This window comes from Opisthocomus hoazin, chromosome 7 (assembly GCF_030867145.1).
Source record: "Opisthocomus hoazin isolate bOpiHoa1 chromosome 7, bOpiHoa1.hap1, whole genome shotgun sequence".
Classification (NCBI taxonomy): domain Eukaryota; kingdom Metazoa; phylum Chordata; class Aves; order Opisthocomiformes; family Opisthocomidae; genus Opisthocomus; species Opisthocomus hoazin.
Genome location: NC_134420.1, coordinates 12,284,027 through 12,307,845, shown reverse-complemented (window position 1 = coordinate 12,307,845; position 23,819 = coordinate 12,284,027). Strand labels below are relative to the sequence as shown.

The following is a 23,819-nucleotide window of genomic DNA, read 5'->3' as shown; positions in this document are numbered from 1 at the left end:
AGCAAAATAAGAAACTCCAGTAAACGTCATAAAGATAGAAAGACAAAATGCTTGAAGAGACAAACAAGAAGTGGTCACAGTTCAAATACTGCAAACTAGGGACTACTCAATGTTCCTGCCTTTCACCACAGACACATCAGGGTGATTGAAACAATTCAAACACAGAGAGCTAGTAGGTTTCATAACACCTCTTTTAAAAACTTGGCAGATGTTTTTATCCTGTTAGACCATCCAGAAGAACAACAGAACCCAAGCCTACTACACAACAAAAGCAAATAACCTTCTTAAACTCAAAACCACCAACTTGCAAGAAGTTACCCTCTCAGTCTTATTGCTACACTGCATGTGGAAACTTATGTCTGACTTCCCTTTTTTATTTGCATGTAAGTGAATCTTCTCTGTAGCTAAAAAGTAAACACTGTGGGTGGAAGCATTTGTGAAAACTAATTAAAACTGCTGTCCTGCAATTGTGCTTCAGAAAAGGTTTTTTGTATCAAACCTAATAAAGATTCATTTGTCTTGTAAATTCTTTGTTTAATCCTTTCAGGTAGACAAACAAAGAACATATCAGTCATATCTTAACACAGAGAGGAAGTGGCAATTGTCTTCTAATCAAAGGACTTTCTTTACAGTTAAATCTAAAGCCATTAATTAGAGGTCATGGTACAAGTTATCCCCAGGTACATACAACTCTTCAACTAAGGGATGTCAAGATAAGCATTGGGAAATCATATTCCTGGAGAAAAGAGTCATGCACCACCACTTTTGGAAAGGTATTGGTGTGTGCCAGAAGCTGCACGACTAGGTTGGTTTAAGTTTGGAAATGAGCTGTTGCTACCTTGTGATCAAGCACCAATACAGGCTGGGTGGAGAACGGATTGAGAGCAGCCCTGAAGAGAAGGACGTGCAGGCACTGGTGGATGAAAAGCTCAACATGACCTGACAGTGTGCACTTGCAGCCCAGAAGGCCAACTGCATTCTGGGCTGCATCAAAAAATCAGCGTGACCAGCAGGTCGAGGGAGGGGATTCTGCCCCTCTACACAGCTCTGGTGAGAGCCCACCTGGAGTCCTGCATCCAGCTCTGGAGCCCTCAGCCCGGGAAAGACATGGACCTGTTGGAGCGCGTCCAGAGGAGGGCCACAAAGATGATTAGAGGGCTGGAGTACCTCTCCTGTGAGGAAAGGCTGGGAGAGTTGGGGCTGTTCAGCCTGGAGAAGAGAAGGCTCCAGGGAGACCTTATGGCAGCCTTCCAGTACCTGAAGGGAGCCTGCAAGAAAGCTGGAGAGGGACTTTTTGCAAGGGCCTATAGTGATAGGACAAGGCGGAATGGCTTTAAACTAAAAGAGGGTAGATTCAGATTAGATAGAAGAAAGAAATTCTTTATGATGAGGGTGGTGAGGCACTGGAACAGGTTGCCCAGAGAAGTTGTGGCTACCCCATACCTGGAAGTGTTCCAGGTCAGGTTGGATGAGGCTTTGAACAACCTGGTCTAGTGGAAGGTGTGTCTCTGCCCACGGCAGGAGGACTGGACTAGATAGTCTTTAACTTCCCTTCCAACACAAACTATTCTACGATTCTATGATCAGCCACCTCGAACACAGCAAGCAGGTTCTGAAATACTCCACTGATGTAAATTTTTGCTCCTCATCTCAAGAAATATCTGCTTTGTGTATCCTTCCAGTACCAGCCCATGCTACCACTGGTTCCACACAATCATTCCCTAGTGAAAGTCTTCCCTGTCCTGCTCTCAAGACTATCCTTCCCTCTTCCCTAATGATGTGAAATGTACCTGGTATTTGATATATACTAGCACTCACAAATCCCTCATAAATTAGCTGGCTTCAAACGTATGTAAAATTGGATTAGCTATGTCTCTGTTTCCTCTTGTCTGTATCTACACATAACATCTATACTCATTAACCAATGCCTTAGTTTTCTCCACCCTTCTGCTACTTTTGAATTGGAACTACTTGATCCCTTTGATTTACAATGTACTGAACAAAGCAGCAGCAGCAGCACCAGGGCATACCTCTTAAAGCTTCTTCACTATTCTCTTCACTAAAATCCAGTAATTTCTTTCTCTTCATAAACACTCTGTATTTTGTGACTACATGATCAATCACCATTAAAACCTCTTTGTTTGAAAGCCTAAAATATCCACTAGCATAGTATTACCAAGTATACATGGTTGGGATTTACCATTCAGCAAGCAAAGACTCTGTGCTATAAGGACAGGGCACCATGGCATCCAAGGACACAGCTATACTGTGCAGTTCACAGCACACACAGCCACCTGAGCTAGCACTACTGAACTGCGACATCTGCGTATGGAGCGCTGTGCAGATGTACTGCCTCCACCAGGTCTGGGAGCAGCTTGACTGATTTACTTGCAAGACTGAGGCTACAGTACAGGATTGGGAGGAGAGTTTGTAGATGTTTAACGTTAAATGTGGCAATGACAAAGAAATAGTCTTTCCAGTATAAGAACAGAACAGCAACATTTGTAATGGTGGTAGTTCACAGGGAAGTTCACCCTACAGGTTTTGACTGCATTTCCCTTGGAAGATTGTACTCCAGACAGATATGTGTTAGAGCTCTGGCAGAGAGCTCTGTAACACTGGAGGAAAGGACCTGTCAGCTACGGTCTTCTGCCTGGAATGCCGAACAAGTATTTAGCTATCCTGGACCCACGCCATGCAGCACACCTTACAAATAAAGGCCGAGACCTTAGATCTGTTGGCGTGGGTTACGGATCCGTTGTAACGATGTGACCCCAATATGAGTATGATCGTTCACCTTTATTAGTCAGCAAAAACAAGGTTTATATAGCAAAACTATTACAGCATCTGAATGGTTAAACGCCTAATCCATATATAGGCAAAACTACTGCAACTCACTGTGATTGGTGCAGAGCTGCATCTCGAAGTGAAAACAGTACTGTGGCAGGAAACAACAGTGTGGCAGGAAGGAAGTGACAGTGTGGCAGGAAACGGTGACATTCCCCCTGCTCCAGTGTCCCGAGCTCGTCGCTCTCCCTTCCCAGCAGGGTTCCGTGTCCGCCGCTCCCAAGGCTCACCTCCGGATCAGAACCTGGGTTGCTCAACACACCAAGCTATGTCCCCTCTCGTCCAGCCAGGACTCCACATCGATCCACTTCGATTTGTTAACAGAAGCTCATGCAGAGAGTGGGACAGGCTCTATGTACAGTATGACATAGCTTTGTGGCTGAGGAAACATGCTGCAGTGCTCTGAATCAGCGGCAGTTCCCTTAGACGCCACCCCTACCTATCTCACAATACAGCTGCCCAGCCGAGGAGTGACCGGCAGCGTTCATGTCTGTGGCTGGGGACACCCTTTGGGCTGACTTTACTTACCCAGACCTTAAGACATGTTTTAAAACCACCTGAGTTAGTTCGTACACGACTATCTTAGTTCCATTTTCTTGATAAGTGCAGTACCACTTCAATTTTTCACGTCAATATGCCATTCTTAAAATACTACTAGCCATTCTCTTTGAATCTGTATTTTTGTTAACAACAACATTTTAATCATATGAGACATTGCTCTGAAGCTCTATCCATTTAATTGTTGAAGGGAAGGGACTTTTACAACTCCTTAGCATCTGGCCATCAGAAATACTTCTGTGAATTAAGATGACAAGAGCAGCTTTGGTGAGAACTATTCAGTGCCTGAATTACGCAAATACGGTCAGTGAGGCTCAGCTGGGCTCATACAGCAAAAGAGGTTATGTCCACATGCAGAAATGTAGTCAATTTTTTTTGTTTGTTTTAACTTTGTATTTCTGGCTTAAATTTTCAGTCACTAAATCTTTTTTACTAGTGTTATAAAGATATTACTGCTGCTGGAGATTTTGAAAACCTAACTAACCAGACATGATATTCAGCCACTTGCTCTGGCTGACCCAGCTTTGAGCAAAGGGGTGGGACTACACGATCTTCAGAGGTCACTTCCTACCTCAGCCATCCTGTGACTTCGTGATACAGTTTACATCTGCCTTGGAGAGAACGCATTAATTTCTTTTGATGCACACCCATCTCCTGATAAAATAAACAAGGAGCCATAGAACAAATACCAACATTGAGCAGATGGTCTGAGAGCAACACAGGAATTGGGATGCATACGATTTAGCCTTTGAACATTTCTGTGAGCTAGCAACGTCCAGTCATAATGTCACCAAACCCAAGATTTTCATAATACTATATTGTCAGTCGCATAGACAAAGTGAAACCTTGCCAAGAAACTAACTGCACATTTCTGAAGTTATAGGGTCAAGGTTTTAGAAATAGATACCTGAAGCTTGACTCCTCAGCCCATGTTTAGATGACTGAATAGAAAGCCCATGTTTCGGTGACTGAATAGAAGTTTTCTGAATTTCACAGATCTGCACAGAGAATAAATACTAAAGCACTCAGCTGAATGAATGGGATCACCAGTAGTGAGGTAATGGGAGTGTGTCTGTTTCACTAATGGTTATGCAGCTCTGCGTATCAGTGACTAAGTAAAATTATAAAACCCTTCCATTTTAAAACTATATACATCAGTTAATAAATATAAATCACACTGAAGTCGTTCCGTATCTCAAGTCTTCCAACAGCAACAGATTGCTAAAGAAATTGAGCTTTGCAATTACTTGTTTGCAGATGGTAAAAGAGAAAGCATTAATGCAAAGGAATATGCTGGTCTTCTGCACCATAGGCTGTTACAGAAGAACAAGCAGTGAACCCTTTTACATATATTCTCAATATACACTTCAAATGGATTGCAGAGCCTGACTAATTGTTCTTTCACATACAGCGATCTCTGTTTAAAAGCACATCTCAGAAAAATTTGGTTGTGTGGACACAGTCAATGTTTACCAACTATTTTGAATATTACAACATGAAAGATACTAAAGATACCTCTAGTTCTGCCTATTGGCACAGGATTCTTCAAGGCCCTGTAAAGGGCTTTCAGAGGATCTCATTTTTCCATATTTGTCAAAGCCTCACAAAATTTTGAGGTCAGAAATTATTTATAGTAGAATAAAAATAAATCCACCAAGTACAGAGAGAACTTTCTACTACTGGTTGCAACTTTTCCACCTTCCCTCCAACAGCAAGGGCAGTTCCTGTGATATTTTTATGATGGTCAGAGAGTATAACAGGCCTGTTAGCATATGAAATCCCTGCCCTGAAAATCCACATGCTGAGTAATCCCTGAGTGTTCATAAACAGCTCCTTAGAGCTCTTCCATTTAAAGACCAAAAATAGTTTGAAGAATAGAGAATCAAAGACTGCAGCACTGAACGGACTCTGAGAGATTGTCTGGTCCTTCCTTCCACCCCAACACAGAGGGAACTACGTTTCAACTAATCCTTACAGAAGTTTGTCTCATCTTTTCTTAGGTTTACCCAGCAAATATTGTCCCATGCACTTTACAGACAGATGAAATAAAGCATACAGTAAAGATAAATATATAAACAGTACACATTAGTTTTTGTTGTCTGGCACAGTTAAAAATCACAATACCCAAAACCTACGGTGATTAAATTTAGGTATTTGCATTTGAAACCATGAAAATAACTTGCTTCAGACTAACTGCTTCAAGAACCATGAGCCATAAAACAAAAGAACTGCACTAAAAGATCTAAAACCCTTTCCGCAACTCTCTATTGACGAGAATATTATTCCCTCACAAATCTGCAGACCAAGAGGAACTCTTGAGTAACACGCACTTTTGAACATTCATAAATATTAACATATTTCAGAAGGAAAATTCATTGTGGCAAGTTTGCTTTTAGGGTTGATACTTCAGGACCCCCCTTCAATGGGGGAAATGGAATGACAGACAACAATATCTCCCATTGTCAAGCCAGAGGATCTTTTCTTGAACAGAAGTTCACTGGAAAATGCAGTATTCTCCCACAAGCAATACTGAAGAGTCACACCAGCAGCTTGTGGAGGCATGACAGCTTTCACATTTTGGCAAGACGGATAGCTGGCTCTAAACACTACACAGTCATCAGTAACATTTAAAAAACAGCTTTTATACAGAGCATGGAAAAACTGTCCAAATTTGCTCACTGCCAAATGACTTGAGCACAACCAAAAAAAAAAAAAAAAAAGCAAAAAACTAGTTTGAGAAAAAACGCTTCAAATACTAAACTGCAGGAGAAATACAGGGAGGGTGTTAAAGATATAAAGTTATCCATTTCATTAAAAGGAGGAAAAAATCTTTAAGATTTAAAACTTAAACCAGAAAAAAAATTAAATACATCAAACCACACCACGGATATAAGTGATTCAGGGAAAGGTATTTTACAGCCTATTAAAAAAAAAAAATCAAAATCTACTAAAATTAGCTGACTAAGAATGAAACTGATCTATGGTCTCAAACAAAAATTCTACAGCTGTTTTTTGATTTGCATTGATTTCCCTTTCAGCTAAAAATAATTTTATTATTTCAATTACTCTCAATTATGTTAAAAGGAATAGGATGACAAGAATCTGTAGCTTGTCTAATAAATATCCCAGGCAGTTGACACAGTACTTCTAGTCCCTTGGATTTTTAATTTTTTTTTCATGTGTATACCATATCTGTGGTAAACTAGCACTGTGTTTATGGAAGCCAAGACATTGATGCTCCTATTCATGACTTATAGTACCATATGATTTAAATATTTTCATTGAATGCAATGGATTAAGGAGGAGGGGATCCATTATGAGTCTGACTGCTAAATAACACCTTAACCAAAGAGTACCTTACAGTTTCCATGTGATACCTCACAAAATAATTTAAATCAGACAACTAAATCAGGCTTACAATCTATCATAAATACACACAATTGGCTGTGAGCAATTAGTCAGGCTTCATGATTAGGGTGACACAGTGTTCAGCCCCTAACCAACAAAACATAGCAGTTAAAAGGGTTAGATAATTTTCAAAAGGGGACTAAATTATAAGCGAGATTGTCTTGAGGAGACTTGTTCCCATTTCTGCATCTGTGCCAGGAACAGCACGATAGCAACTGAGTTTACCGACAGAAAGGCCAAATAAACACATTGAGGAGCCTGGAACCTGACTCCAGGGACAGACCTGAGCAAGCAGTATAACTCCTCAAGCCTTCTCCAGAGGAACTGGGATTTGGCACATGTTGGAGAGGCATTTATTTCCTAGGGAGAAAGGAAAGAATACACTGTTAGGCCAGAACAGCTGTCTGTCGTCACTCCTCCCAGCCCTGGGAATGCTCACCTATTCCAAGCACTGCCTGCAGTGTAGATTCATCCCCTAGCACTCCTGGTCCTCCTGCTCTGGAGGCATGTCCTGCATACTCCTGTGCATTTACTTCACTCACTAGGCAGTTCACCCACAGAAATTTACTCACGTAAATTTTTGTCTCCTGGGTGAGATGAACAGCTGGAATCAGAATTGTATTCTGGTCCGTGTTGCAGAATATTTACAGAGAAATCTGAGTAAATTTTTCAAAAAGAATGCTGGACAGAGCATAGGTGGTGCCTTAATACTACCAAAGAAATACAGAACTATTAGGCAGCTATGCAGGTACTCTCAGGATTAATGTACAGTACCTACAGTGGAATTTTTAGAAATGAAGAAGTGCCAGGCCAAGAATCTGCTCAATACTCCCTTCAAAGTTGGCTATTCTATATAATTTGTGTATTTCTCAGCTGGCACTAGTCAAGCACCTTTTGGGATGCTACTGAGCTCTTGGGCTGAAGCTTATGTCAACAAGGGTTCTGCTGTTAATAGGATAATGCAGGCAGAGTTTACCCCTCAACTTCAACAATATCTTTAAGCAGATTATCCAAAACTCACAAAGAATGCCCTTCCATTTCTAAAAGAATCCTTTTAAAAATAGGAACATATTTATTTTGTAGTTACTGATGTTTTTATGGGCTTGTTTTAGTCAGGAAACTACTGAACAGGTAACTGATTACACAGGTAACTATATGATACTGAAAGTGGTATGAAACTTTAAAAATATAATACAGAAGCGGAGAAAACACTTCTCCCCTATCACAGCCAGTTATAGAAATCACAGGAATTTCTACTGTAATAGGCACATATGGCGCAGACAGAAATGCAGTTTCCACACTGACAGGAACCTTTAAAAATTGCCAGAATCGGAAACCCACTTAAATTCAAGTGGAGATGGGTAGGTAGGGGAAATTAAGCCAGCAGAAAACTTGGTTCTGATAACAAAAGTAACCCGCTGTGACTAAGAGATTTTGAGTGTGGATTGAAACTCATTTGAAATAAAATTCTTCTCCAGTACACAGATTCACTAACTCAGGCTATATCTCATGTAAGTTAAGTGATCATTGTTCTAGATTTAATGAATCACTGCCATTATTGCTCTAATAAAAGAGTAAAGTCAGTCAAAGTAGCAGCGTAGCAGAGGATAGTCCATTCGCACAGCTTTGCGTTTTTCAAGAAAATACCCTACTATGAACTCTAAACCAAGCGGTACATACAAGACTGTGCAGCATCATAAAAATTAATGCAATTTGTGGAATATTTTTTGTTGTATATTAGGGCTAAGTCTTAGTATATAAGATTCTGTGTGAGAGAGATGAATCACACAGCACTGTTTTTCATGTTACTTTGATAACTTTCATAATCCAGTCCCAGCAAATCACATGAACTATTGAACATACATCTTCTTTTACAGTTCTGCTAAATAATTCCTCTGCTTACTTTCTTACTGACCTACAGTTGATTGAGCCATTGTGCAGTAATCCACAGTTGATTAAACTCAGTTTGATATATTCTGATGCAACTGGCATATTTTTCTAGGGCACTTTCCATTCTAAGGAAAGCTGATTAGACCCTTTTTTCTATTTTACTGTAACTAAGTCATCTCTCTCAGCGTTCCTAGTTTAGGGCCATCAAATGAAGGGTAGTTTAACAGACCATTTTATTAACTCTCCTCCCCCGAGATTTTTCTTTTTAGATATCTTAAAACACTGCTGACTTCCCAATTTTTGCGCCTTATTAAAAGAGTGCTAAGAAGCAGAACAAATATTGGACATGGCTAACCTATGCTGAGCATGCAGTCAGAATTATGTATCTCTAAGTGACTGAGGCTGAGCTTTGCATTCATCTTTCTGGTAGTCTCTGTAGGCCAGTCCCACAGACAGGAGCTCCAAGGAGCTGAAACTTCTGATAAGAACTGACAGGGTCACAGAGGTTCCAGTTATATCCATTTGTGATGACAATGCTTTCTTCTAATGATGAATCATTTCTAATCTGAGGAGGTGGGATATGGGAGGTTCCATAATGACCTAACATCACTTAAGGATTGGATTTCCTTCATTCTATGACAACACCCTCTAGACTAGTTATGTGACTTTATGAGTAATATTTTTCTACGTCACAAGAAAGAACCTACATCACACTGCAGAACGCAACCTATTAATGAAAAAGGAAGTCTCAGAAGACAGTCAACACCTTTCAAGATCAGCTCTTCAACTAAAAAAAACACCCAAAAGTTTAGACATTTGATAGAGGTGTAGTGCTGACACAAGCAAGGAGTAAAAAAGTTCTTTCTACAGTAAAAAAATCAAAAAGTAAAACAAACCCCAAAACTTCTTAAGTAAAGGAATATATTTTTTCTCTTTCTATTTTTAAGACTAATTTTCAGCTGAGAGTTTTCATGTATCTAATCATGTTCTTTAGATTTGATACCATGCCTGGTTTAACCTCAACATCATTTTGAGAGAGGCAGCATACTACAACTTAAAAACAGCTGTTTGTGATGGAAGTTTGAACACTGCAATGATTGTACCGTTCTCACCTCAGGGACTATGAATGTACATCCGCAAAACCAACAGAAAATTCAATTCTAGAATGTCAGTAAAATAGTAATTTTGACTGCCTTAAACTGGATTTACTGATCTGTCTTCTGCTGAATTGCTCATGCCTGCATGACACCTGAAGTTTCATAGAGTATTCCAGCAGTTGTAGGACCATCTAAGAGAGAAACACAGAGTACTTCACACACTCAATGTATTTTCAAGGATATGAACTACCAGTATTTCCCGCCATCAAACTCTTTCCAGAGGTTCTACTGGGGCACACAATAATAGAGCTACTTATCCAGATTTCATGTGTGAAGTCAAGAGATGAGTGGATCAGTGAAAGTTTAGTCAGAGTTGCATAAAATACCGCTACATTTCAGGGCCAACTGAGTATCAAGCAATCTGTAAAGTACTGCTGTATCACTGTGTAATAACTGATCTTTTCAGGCTTGTAGGACAAAATTAAAGTACAAATTCTCTTATTTATCTGACATGCTTCTCTTCCTATGTTCTATGTGATCATTCTCCCGGAAGGCCTTCTATGTCCATATATGATGATGCTCTTTTAACCAATCTATTGAGGTTTCCTGTAACTTCATTTTCTGCTGTTCTTCTGGAAGATGTAATTGCCGAAGCAAAGAGTCAGAGTAGATGAAAATCTCAGAAGGCAGCCACTACTTACATCGGATAGATCTAGCAACGTGCAGATCTAGACCAAAAAAAAAAAAAAAAAAAGCAAAATAACATCAACAGTGTTTTTCTTGCCCTTATGTAGTCTTTGGGCTCCCCAGGAGAAGGAAATTCTGGACAAGGCTTTATTTCTCAGTCATAAAATCTCCCTCTCTATTACACAGCTTATCTTTTTTATTGGCTGTACTATAGCCAGATCATTCCCCTCTGATATGAAAGCATGTTTCATTGCTTCGGCCTACTGCCTTCTTCCTTGTCTGTCTCAACCTCTTCAGTTTGCTGGAGATGCTGGTAAACAACAACTATTAATTCCTAACCTCTCTGCTCAGTTTCTGGTGAAAAAGCTTTCCTCAAATCTCTTTTCTAACATTGGACTAATGTTCTTAAGTTGAGCCACGATAAGATTTATTCCTAGCTGAATGGGAACATTCAATGTCTAGCAGTTCTCCAGCTTCCCACATCTTGGAGACAGCATTCCCAGAGATGACAATTTGATGATCTCAGCAAGAATCCATCTTGGACACAAGGCATTCCAGAGGTTGTCATGGCACATCCTCATTCAGTTCTTGCCCTTCTATACACTGCTGTGCAACACATTAATTTTTATTAATGCTATTTGTGGAATATGTTTCATCTTACATCAGGGCTAGTCTAAGTACATATGATCCTACGTGTGAGATAAACCATACACACAGTCACACAACTTTTACTGCAGTATTCCTTAAGTTTGGTCTATTTGTATGTGTGGGAAATGGGTAAAGAGAAGAAACAATCGTTTGGAAACTGAGAGATATCTGATGAGAGAACACAAAACAAGACCCAGTGCTGCACAGTTTCACTTGCATGTTCAAAACTTCTTGTCAAAGGCACAAAGAAGTTTCAAGGCTACAAATATCACTAAAAAGTAATCCTAGACTTTTCATATAAGAGACAGGCTACAGGGAAATGTTTTAAACTTGTTGCTTGTACGGTAATAATAATACTACAAGGCAGGGAGACATAATCACTTATTTGACATGGGAGTGTAAGTACATTTTTCAGGTACTGACATTGCACTTGTTCATGGTAACAAAAAACAGAAATTATTGTTTATTTTCTGCCACAGGAGTTGTCAACTTGCTTATTTGCTGGCAAATGAGTTGCCAGCTTGCTTTCCATTTTAGAAGACCTTGTTGTTCTCTTTCCACTTTGTGCACGTGAGCAAGGACAGAGATTAGGGGCAACAGGTCAGGAGGAATAATCATTCCATAGCATCTAAAACTGACAGACCATGTATTTAACCACAGAAACATCTTTCGGCTTCCTAAAAATTCACCATAATTTGATTAGGTTTATGGTATTTTTTGCAGCTTCATAAAGTATTAATGCTGTTTGCATCTCATTTTCTTGTTTTTTTTAATTTTTTTTTTTTTTTTTTTTTACTTTATTTTTCCAATTATTTCTACTGTATGCAAATCTGCTGGCATTTCTTCTGCTGGAAAAGACTGCCTCAAATAGAAGATGGCAGCTTTTGAAACATTAAACAATGATTAGACAGGCATTGGGCCAAAGCAGTGTGTCAGTTAGGAGCAAAGGAACAATGCAGCAGACAACAGTAAGCTGTCTTGAGAGAACTGAGAGCATTTATCAATTCCATCAAGACTTTCTCTGCTGCCAAACAAAAACAACAATGATTCATGATGCCATATTATTCAGCATTCATCATGATTCTAAATCATTGATTGGGGAGTTTACACTGCAGTGCAGACAAACTGTTAAATTTTATGAAAGGCAAATTGTCCTTTGAGTTGGAATCAAAAACACTTGTGAGAAAGCTTTGGTCCATCTACCATTTCTCTCAGATTACTCTTGAAGGGAAACTAGCATTAAAAAAAAAAAATAAATCATTGGTTTATTCACAAATTCCATCGCAAAATGCCATAGAGATGTGGCAGGAGGCTAATGGGGAATACAGCTCCATGCAGGTCCTCCAGTCTGAAGTCTTCGCCTATCAGACTGCCAGGAGAGCAGGATTTGCCCTGTCCTGTATGAAGTAGGTTGCAGAACTTACTCAAAAACCTAAGAGACTTTAAGACATTTGTGAAGATCACAAAAAAGATGAAGGGTGAGTTTTTAGTATATAACCTGTATCTCCTTCCATGTGGACTTGTATGTTTCTCTCTACCCAGACTCTCAAAACAGACTTCCAGTAAGTGGTGTTAACAAGGACTCCAGTTCTGAAGGCCCAAGAAAAACAAAACATCTTTTCCAAATAAACTGGGTGAGGAAAAACAAGCAGAAATTTTCACTCTCTCACAGCCTAACCTCTAAGTCTTCATTTTTCCCATGTTAATTCCATCATTGTAAACAGAAATTTTAGCTTTTATGTCTAGTTTCATCAGTTACCATAAAGTTTTACATAGAGCTTCCCCAAAATTTCCCAGGCTGCGACTTGAAGCATACTACTAAAAATATGTTACTTTTCCAGTACCAAAGGAAAGAACACCATTTGAATAACAGCCCCACAAATCACTAACAGTGAATGAGTGAACTCAAGTAATTAAAAATTTGGTCATCCAATATACTTGGAGGACACTTTCAAAAAATAAATGCCAAGCATATCTACAGAAAAAGTATGCCAAAAAAAAAAGTCAATGCGAATTGATATTTTTATTCACAACGTGAATTCAAATATCCTTTGCTAAAAGGTTCTATATTTGAACTTTACACTTACAGGAGGTTTCAAAATGTCTTTAAAATATCTAGCAATGTGTGCACATATGTCTTTATGTATGCCTATTGGGTGAACAGAGAATAGTCTGCAATTTATTCATACATTTTTGCCAACTGATTTTTATCATTTGGTGATACAGTCAAACACCCTTAAACACTTACTTAGTCAAGTCTCTTATCGTGTCTTGAACTCTTCGGCACATTAAGAATTTTCAGGTTCTATCACAAAGAAGTTGAAGTATTTGATACTATCAGCTCTGGGAGGAAGTTTTACCACCAGTTTAAGTTAAGAAATCAGCATTAATTTTATGAACGCTATCTTTTTACTCATTTTTCTTTTTAAGAAAAGTATGCTTGGAAGAAAAGGTAAATTTTAATAAAATTCATTTAAAAGGCAGTTTGTATTTCTAACTTTATCTAGGACACAATTTTTTAACTCCTTTGCCTAACACTACAGAGTATTTTCCCCATCCCCTGTTAAACATTTGCAATTATAAGGCCATTGTCTTGATAAGGAAAGAGAAAGAAACGCTTTAAAAAGTCATTCAGGCTCTTAACAGCTTACATTACTAGAACATAAAAATTACAAATTGTACTGGATGCAAGGAAATCTCTGAATACTTCATGGGAAAAGACATCAAAATGAAACAATCTAATCAAACCAGAGTTACCTTAGTGACATCAGCAGATATTGGCACTTCTCTCACAAGTTCTGCAGGACTGTATATCACTGCACCGGAGCTATATATATGGCTGCTACTTAAAATTAGTGAGATGTGTCTGAGAATGTTATCAACAGAAGCTGTTCAAGCATTCTTGAAGGGAAAATAATCCCACAAATAAGCGAGGGGGAAAAAATGGGAAAAAAGAAAAAAATGCCAGTATAGCTTTCAGTTTCATTTGCTATATGAAAAAAAGAGATGATATGACAGCGGTAAAACTGCAACTGAAATCATCCCTGGATTTTGTTCCCTAGCTCCAGTTTTTCAGCATTTCCTATACTGTAGTTCAGATACTCCACTTTACTACTTTCCATTATGATTAAATATGGCATGTAGATACTGCTGAGATGACCCTTAAATTAGTTACTCCCACACTGAAATCACATACATTGTTATTCCAATCTTAAAGTTTAGTTTAATGGCAATGGGCTTGTCTTACTAGAAAAAAACCCAACCATTATCTGGTGATAAGGCTTGGAGCTACATAAAAAAACTTTCTCTATTCTGCTGCCTACATTAAACTGCAAGTTTGGAAAATGCTGGGTTTGGAAGCAGCTGTTCTGTCCTCTTGGACTTGCAATGCTGAATCTGACCTAGAAAAAGGTATTTGTTAGACTGCAACACTGTAAGCGTGTTAGGACTGAATGAGTTAAATTACCTCATAGATGGAATCAAAGATAAGATGACCACATATTAACTTTCAATAACTGCCAGCTAGGGAAGATTCAGTCCATAGTATTCTATGAACATATGAATCAAAAATTCTGATGTCAGGAGACTGCAATAAAAGCTCTGCTGCCGACTGATGACCCTTGATCCGGACAGAGGTTATGCTATCAGCTTGTACACACATTGCAATTTTGCTTTTCCACCCATACAAACAGACTGAACTATACTATATTGCAGATGATTAAAATCTGCAGTAGATGTTCTTTTGATAGGGCCCTTTGTCACTGCAAACACCTGCAGAGCACACACTTCCACAGAGGCAAACGTGTAAGTTCTCTGGGATGCGCCAGAAGAGCCACACCTGGCTGCTGTGGTACTGCAGCCCCACCTCACTCTCACAGTGCTGGAGCTTTCCTAACCTTCCAGAAAATGAATGCTAAGGATCTTTCATATCAGTTATAATGAATGGAGAATGTGACAGTTCCCATTATAAAACAAAGCAAACTGCATGCTGGTTATCAAACAGGTTTCATACAACTATAATTCCAATGCTACAAAAATCAGAATCTTGCCTCCAGCAAGGGAAGCTATCCCCACCCCATGTGTGACTGAATGCAAGGCAACATTTGGGTCTGATGCAGTATGGAGTTCAGATAGAGGAGGGTTAGAAACACTGATCTAAAGAACACCACATAATTGTTTTTAAATGAAAACAAAAGAAAATGGAAAAACATGTCTGAAAAGGAGGTGTCAGAGAGAAAAAGGAGGAAAACAGGAGAATGCCAAAAAAATGCCATGAAGGAAGGAGCAGAATACTGCTGAGGGGAGGAGGAAGGAAGGGAGAGAGGGAGGGTGGGAAGGATGAATGGATGGGTCAGGCAGGAGTTTAATTAATGTGGCTAAAGTCAAGGGTTAGCTAAATAACGAGATGGGAAAAATGGAGGAGTGCAGTTTGTGAGAAAGAGCAGCAAATGCTGGGGTGGAAGAGACAGGAAGAAGATACGAGGAGCAGGTACACTGCAATTTGAAAACATGGAAAATAGAGATACTGACTGAAGGACACAAGCTCGTATAAAGGAGGATGAGGTTTATGAAATGGATGTGAGGAAGTGAACATCTGAAAAGCGCAGACTGTCAGAGTGGAATGAGCAAAGGAAAGTAGACTGGGGGAACAAAGACCAAGGATATAGACCACCCCTGGAAGAAAAACGGAGGTATGAACGCAGGAGGTGAAAATGGTGTGAAGAGTGATAAAACCAAAGCAAGAGAGGGGCAAGAATAGTCAGGACAGATAGCCTTCTTCATCTGCAGTCTCCCTCTCTTTTCCACTCTGTTGCTCACTTCCTTTGATATCCTATTCCACAACTTCTTCCCTTTAAACCAGGAATCAAATACAATGTCAAAGTACTGACAAGTAACAGGAGACAACAGTCTGCAGCCATTCTAGGACATCATCTTCAGAACCTACTGTCATTAAAAAGTCCACTTACATTAGTGGTTCTTAATTTTTCCCACAAGAGTTTTGAACTGCATTGCCAGTCATCAATGGGACATGAACCAAAAAGTCCACATACTTCACTCTCTCACACCTTAGAATAAGAACACTCTTCACTCTGCTAACTGCTGAAACAGATAGCCAGTGGGCTGTTTTGCTTCTGGTTCCTTCCTTGTTACGTATTTTCAGATGCATCCACAGTAGCTGGCACACAAGCCAAGACACACCTCCTTGCAGTCCTAGAACATGCAGCAGTAAACATAGACTCAAACAATTCTCTTCATTTATGCACGTTTCAGAGCTAAATGTTACTATGCAAGTAAAATGCATAATTTGTAACAACAGCTAACGTTGTTCTCAAATCTACAACTGAGACAAATCTCCTGATCTATACATAAAATACATGGATTTCAGCATCTGATTCCTAACTAGCATTACACAACCCTCTTCCACGTAAATCCCTGCCAACACTACCGAAAGTTCACAGAATCACAGAATGGTAGGGGTTGGAAGGGACCACTGTGGGTCATCTAGTCCAACTCTCCTGCCGAAGCAGGGTCACCTACAGCAGGCCGCACAGGACCTTGTCCAGGCGGGTCTTGAATATCTCCAGAGAAGGAGACTCCACAACCTCCCTGGGCAGCCTGTTCCAGTGCTCCGTCACCCTCAGAGGGAAGAAGTTCTTCCTCATGTTCAGACGGAACTTCCTGTGCCTCAGTTTGTGCCCATTGCCCCTTGTCCTGTCGCTGGGCACCACTGAAAAGAGCTTGGCCCCATCCTCCTGACACCCACCCTTGAGATATTTATAAGCATTTATTAGGTCCCCCCGCAGCCTTCTCTTCTTCAGGCTGAACACTGTGCAATAATAAGGATTTCAGCATCAAGACATTTAACTAATGGAAGGAATGAATCTAGGCAGATAAAGCAAAGCTTTCACAATGCATAAACCATGGCCCAAAAGCAAATGCAGGTTTGAATAAAGCTTGTCTTTTTCCTTGTTTTTAAATGTTTTTATTTGCCTTTGAATTTTGCTGGCATTGAGGTTAAGACAAGAACAAGAAGCCAAACGGGACAGTGAGTCCTAAAGTTTTCCCTAGGAGATTGTTATTAATAGGCTTCTAAAACCAACATTCATAGTTGTCTGGTCTACAAGTCATCTTCAGATTATTCTGTAGTATGAAATCTAGCATGCACTTCAACAGTAGTTTTCAGGTTTATTCATCATTGCTTTTGTAAAGAAAAAAACCCAATCTTCTATTCCCAAATATCTCTTTAAAGAAGAAATGCACCTTTCTAATTAAAAGCTCTGGACGCTTTTTGAAAAGCTTCTTTTTATTCAGTGTTTTGAGCACAACATTGCAAATCTCTCAAAGGTGATAGAGTTGCATCTGACCCACTTTCTATCACTCTGTGCTAATTCTCTTTTATGACTGCTGTGGAATTATTAGTAAAATTAAGGTTTTACATCTGAAAATTAAGGTTTATATGAAAAAGATAGCAGTGTTCACCCATTGAGGAAAAGCATGAAATCAAAAGGAGCTCTGAGGATGGGACCCAGCTGCAGCAGGCATGCAAGGAATCCACTAACACAGCAACTCCCTGCAATGTACCATAGAGGACAGAACAGAGTGGAGACTCCGTGGCCCTGCTCCTTGATGATAAAGCGGGAAGAAATTTCAAATCATGTTAAAATATCTTCAAGAGGTGCTTCCTAATGCAGGGGGGCTCAATGCCAGCAAAAAGACTCAAAAGCCAAGACAGGACTCCAGTGGCACAGAAGGTCACCACCCTGTCCCCAGAGGGCAGAATGCAACAAGCCAGAGGCTGAATAAAACACTATTCTAGTAGTCTCCAGCTCAGGCAATGCTTTTTCTAAAAACCTTTCTGAAGTCTAACTAACTACCAGCAGTTGTGAGCATGATCTCAAAGTTTTTTTAAAGCGTCTTCTCTGCATTGAGTCAGTTGGAAAACTCTGCTACTTCTGAAGGCAAAAATGTATAAATTATTTTATTGCCAAGTTATAAACTAATGAGTATATTATCTCTGAAAAGCAAACAGCATTCCTAAAGAGGATGGGAAAAATTCTGATCTGACAGACAGCACTTAAAACTACAGTAAAACAGCTGAAATCAGTGTAGTAGGCTCTGTTTCACACCAACACAAATGAGACCCAAATGAACAGCAGTGACATTTGGTTTGCCTTTTTAGTAAATCTTTTGTTCTCGTTATACTGCACACAAGCAGTCACTGAAATGCACTTTTTTTTAACCCTCAAAGAAATTAATTTTTAATACTAATCTACCTAACAGCATATACTAAATATTTCAGCGTTATGCTTATCAGAATTCCACTGGAAAAGATGGTATGGTGAAATACACACACTAAGCCATGCAAATGGCTGTATTAAAATAACGGATCAAATCTGGGGACTTGTTATATCTGTTTTCTGCTTTTAAATGGCACTCACTGGCATTTTCAGTTTCCTAACTGGAAACATTTATTTTAAAAAAGGGAAACTTCACAAAGAGATTAATTGAGGTCTCCTGAAACGTAACTGGAAACGTGAAAAACTGCACTGAGGTTTAAAGAAAGTCATAGATAATTTGCTTGACTTACCCTGAAGTGCATGAAATAAAATACTATAGCTTCTATTGTTCAAGACAAATGTACAGACTTTGGCTGTACACTTGAATATACAGTTTCCAAAATCAGCCTTCTGGAATTCTAAATTTGGTCCACAGCAAGAATTTATACTAGTTTACCAGTATATTGCTTCCCCTCAGAAACAGGAAATTTTGGTGCCTTTCTCTAGTGCCAATCATTATATCTGCTTTTATTTTAAACCACTATGCTGTGTGAATCCAACCAAATGGCACAAGGGACCCAAAATAAAAATGTGTTCATTTACACTCTGCCTGGTTTCTGTTCTCACTTTTTCTTTCTAGTCACTTCCCATAGTGCGACGCTTCTTGCCTGTGAAATCCACTGCTGTAGCATCACAGAAAAAAATCTTACATTGAGTTATAAAAGTTGCCATCCCTGGCGAAAGCCTAAGAGTAAACATACCGCTTATAATTAGGATTCTGACAGGTCTCTGCAAGAAGCAGAGTCTGGAACCAGATGCAAGCACAAAGCAAGCTTTTGCCCCCTCAGGTAACATCACAGGGAAACCCAGAGTAACCCACTTATCTTACAAGCAGCAACACTCGCAAGCTAAAGAGCTACTAACAAAAACACAGAATGACACTAAATATAAAAGATTCATTTCAGCAATGCCAGAAGGGAGAAAAAAATTGAAAATAGAATATTGTAAAAGCAAAAGTAAATTGTAAAATAAATATTTCAAGATTTAAACTAATAATGGAAAAGCCTATAAATCATCTTTACAATCGCTCCCTTTCCTACCATAGATTCATCCTCTCTAAATGGATGCCTATTACCCAGTATAAATCATGGGATAAAGAGGACTGTAGGAATCTAATTTACTACTACAGGGAAGAGACACCAGAGAAAGGGTTAGAGGAGTAGCAGAAAATCCTGGAGAGAGGTGAATTTTTCCAGTAGACTAAGTATCACTCTGCACAGTGTAATTTTGTATAGAATGGCATGAAACGCCAAGTGAGGACAGCCAAACCAAAGGTTACCTTCCTCTCAATTTCTGTCCTCCTGTTCTGGGCCAGGAACCTAAGGATTTAAGGCACTGGAGGGTAAGAAAGGCAAGCCTGAATAAAAGGCACAGCCAACTATAAAAAAATATGATACTCTACAGTACCAATACTGGTACTAACATAAAATGTGGCTGAACAGGTCTTCCTGAAAGATTATGTGGTTCCTGTGATTTCTTACCTATTTCAGACAAGGAATAATGGAAAAGAATAATGCAAAAGAATAATTTTGACAAGCTATACAGCACAGTGCAAAGTGTATTTGTTAGTGAGCTCATCACAGTGATGACAGACTGTCAGAACACTGAAGTTACTGACATTGCTCTGCAATGCACACACTGGAACAACTGCCTTTAAATTCTAGAAAATCAGACTCAAACTCTCGAAACCTCTTTTCAGCCAGATTCTTCTTCTACAGCTGCCTTGTGCCCAGTAGCCATATGGAGCTACAGTAGCCATTCAGATTCATTGAGCTCCTGGCATCACATTAACTGTGCCTGTCTGAAAGATGCAGGAATGAATTTCTACAAACACATTCCAGAGCCCAAGTCCACCAATCAAAGTTGTATTTCAGTTGGGTTTTTTTTTCCATCACAGAATCACAGAATGGTAGGGGTTGGAAGGGACCTCTGTGGGTCATCTAGTCCAATCCCCCTGCTAAAGCAGGCTGCACAGAACCTTGGGGGGGGGGGGGGGGGGGAAGGGGGAGTGTTTAATATCTCCAGAGAAGGAGACTCCACAACCTCCCTGGGCAACCTGCTCCAGTGCTCCGTCACCCTCAAAGTAAAGGAATTTCTTCCTTGTGTTCAGATGGAACTTCCTATGCTTCAATTTGTGCCTGTTGCCCCTTGTCCTGTCACTGGGCACCACTGAAAAAGAGTCTGGCCCCATCCTCCTGACACGCACCCTTCAGATATTTATAAGCATTTATAAGGTCCCCTCTCAGCCTTCTCTTCTTCAGGCTGAACAAGTCCAGCTCCCTCAGCTTTTCCTTGTAGGAGAGATGCTCCAGTCCCCTCATCATCCTCCTAGCCCTCTGCTGGACTCTCTCCAGTAGTTCCTCATATTTCTTGAACTGAGGAGCCTGGAACTGGAAGCAGTACTCCAGATGGGGCCTCACTAGGGCAGAGTAGAGGGGGAGGAGAACCTCCCTCGACCTGCTGGCCACACTCTTCTTCATGCACCCCAGGATTACCATTGGTCTTCTTGGCAACCAGGCCACACTGCTGGCTCATGGTTAACTTCTTGTCCCCCAGTACTCCCAGGACCCTTTCCACAGAGCTGCTCTCCAGCAGGTCAGCCCCTAGCCTGTACTTGTTTATAACTGGAGTTTGCGCTCCAACTGAAGTTTTTTACTTCATAAAATGGAGTTTCCTGTCAAACTCCAATGTATTTCATGAGGGCGAAAATTAAGGCTAGTAAGAGGGCATCAGTAAAACCATGTCAAATGACTGAACTACATGCTGAAGCAAATCAAAGTCTACCTCAGTTCACAAGATGCTTCTGAATCACATATACGTGTGTGTGTGTGTGTGTCTGCGCACATGTTCATTTTGGTTTTGGTTTTTTGGTTTTTACTTTGCTCACAGTTCACTGTTTCATGTGATTTTTTGTTTACTTCATTGCATTGCTGTATCATGAATTGTGCCATAAATCAGAACTCATAAATCCTGCATGACAATTTACCCACACTGGTGCATGCGTAGGTGTTTCAAGAAAAGCTTGGTCGGCCTTAGGTAACTCTAAACATAGTATTATTCACTGGGATTGGAATCAGACAAAAGCCTACATCAAGTTGCTGGGTGTCGTGTACTTTAGAGAGCCAGGATTTTACTTTTTCCTTCATTGATAGTCAGCAGAAGAGATGAAGAGCATAGCCTAGGGCAGTGAACTTAATTACTTATTTCCCAATAAATTTCTTTTCTGTACAAATCTGAGATCCATTTATGATCAGCAGTGAGTCACAGCATCTAGACACAGGGATCACATACCAGCTGTAATGATGGCAAGGATAAGAGAAGTCCTTTGTTCAGCATTTTTCTTCAACAGGATAAATTCATATTCGCCTTATATTTTAGGACTTCAGAATTCACTCCCCAGGAGAGCAAAATTTTTCTTGTAGTTCAGCATCCTGCGCTTATTAAAATTTCATCACTAAAGCTTCCAGCAAGTAAGCCAGCATGGTCTCATTGACAAACATGTAGGGCAAGCACTGAGCAATCAGACACGGGCAGTCCTGTCCTTCATATCACGGAGAGCAAAATCTGAGTATATACAGTAGAAAAGCAGCAAGGTAAATGCTGCCAATGAGGAGAGGGGAAGAGAGAAGAGAAAAACTGGAAATCCAAAGGACATGTCTATGAAACACAGAAAGATGTTTTATACAAAAGAGCAAGTAAGCAAGCATATGCAATCATACAACTGAAACAGGAAGAGCCCAGAAAGCATACAATCTTGAAAGCACTCTAAAGTACTAAGAATAAAACTTCTTAGGTCTCTAATCTGTTGTTACCCTCAAAATTCTGCTTACCAGGCACCTTAAACATATAAAACCACCATCCTATCTCTGTATGTACTCTTTTTAACATGCCCCACTTGTGTGTATTTGAAGACAGCCCAGCAAAACTGGGACGAAGAAGGGAGAGAATACGCTGACAACATCTGAAATGCCAATGGGATAAGCAGGAGCCAGAATTCAAACTCTCACGTACGATCCAACCTCAGAAGGGGAGAACCAAAACCTCTTACCATTATTACTGTTATCATCAACTAAAATAATTTCTTTGAGCAGGTGAGCAGGAGTCCGGTCAATGGCTGAATGAATGGAGCGCAGAATCACCGAGAGAGCTTCATTAACAAATATGAATACAATGCTGACCTCAGGAAGCCTGTCAGGAAATGTAAGGTTTCTGCACCTGAAGACAAAGGTTAAAAAAAAAAAAAAAGAGAGAGAAAAAAAGATTATGTAAATTGCTGGAAGTCAAAACTGTTTCAGAGAAATCTATCCCCCACCATAATAATGATGAGACCTTTTGTGGGCATGAATCAGCAGGTCCCCACACTTGTTCAGAGCACATACAGGCAAGAACCAGGTAAATCACTGTCTAAAAAAATGAATCCCTGAAAAAAATTTCATGAATCTGTCTGTGAATGAGCTCACTTTTCCACCCAAGGCCCAAACCACTGAAAATCGGTTTGCAAACCAAATCCAAACTCTTGTTTACATGCAGCTTCCAAAAGCAGTTGTTCACAATGTCTTTCCGAACAGTGCAGACAGGAATAGAGTTAGCCCCTTACTTTCAAAAGCATCTTCTCAATAGCCATGTTAATTATTTTTGCTACAGAATCTACTACCTATCTCAGTCAAAATTAGAAGCTTCTTCAACTCAGTAATAACACAGTCAAAGATCCAGCCCCAAAGCACATCCTGCTACAAAAACCTAAGACAGCGTAGCCAGGAAAACAGGTACAAGGATGAAAAACTTATCTGTAAGCTCAGTCAAGAGGTTTAATCAGAATGAGGAATGCTGTCATAACCTGATGGATTTTCCTGTACTTTTTAAAAAAAAACATATATTTTTAGCTGCATTCCAATTTGCTTATGCAAACAGCAGTATGCAAGTGCTCTCCACATCTTCAAAGCTCCTTAATTTTTATTGGGGTTTTCCCTCCTTCATTTAAGAAAGGACTCAAATTTTGCAATTTTATTAATAGAAAGCACTTTTACCAATTTCTATCTTTTAAACTGTCAGCAAAATGTTTGCTTTTTTAACAAAGTCACACGTTAATTAACTAAAAGTAATTACTTTTCTCTGAAACTTTCAGTATTTTAAATGTAATGTTTCTGAACAACAGTTAATTCTACCTTTTCCTCCGATCTGAAACTATTTCCTAGGAAGAAATTAGGCCACAGGCTGACCCAGGCATCATTTCTAGATAGGCTTTGTAGATGGAACTGATTGATTTTAATGCTTCTCTCTGCCTCCTGGAAACACTAAAGCGGCTACCTTCTCTCAGGATGCCTAGATTCACTACATCCAGGAACTC

General features: G+C 39.7%; 1 protein-coding gene across 15 annotated transcripts in view; it reads right to left on the bottom strand.

The window, feature by feature from the left end:
- GALNT18 (polypeptide N-acetylgalactosaminyltransferase 18) overlaps positions 1-23,819 on the bottom strand; it is a 321,219-nt gene that overhangs the window by 170,500 nt on the left and 126,900 nt on the right. For all 15 annotated transcript variants that reach the window (XR_012764669.1, XM_075427473.1, XM_075427471.1 and 12 more), the window contains one exon: positions 22,521-22,687. Coding sequence is in view for 14 of the 15 variants with exons in the window: in XM_075427473.1 (XP_075283588.1) it covers positions 22,521-22,687 (167 nt within the window). In the remaining variant the exon portion in view is untranslated. The remainder of the gene's footprint in view (positions 1-22,520; positions 22,688-23,819) is intronic.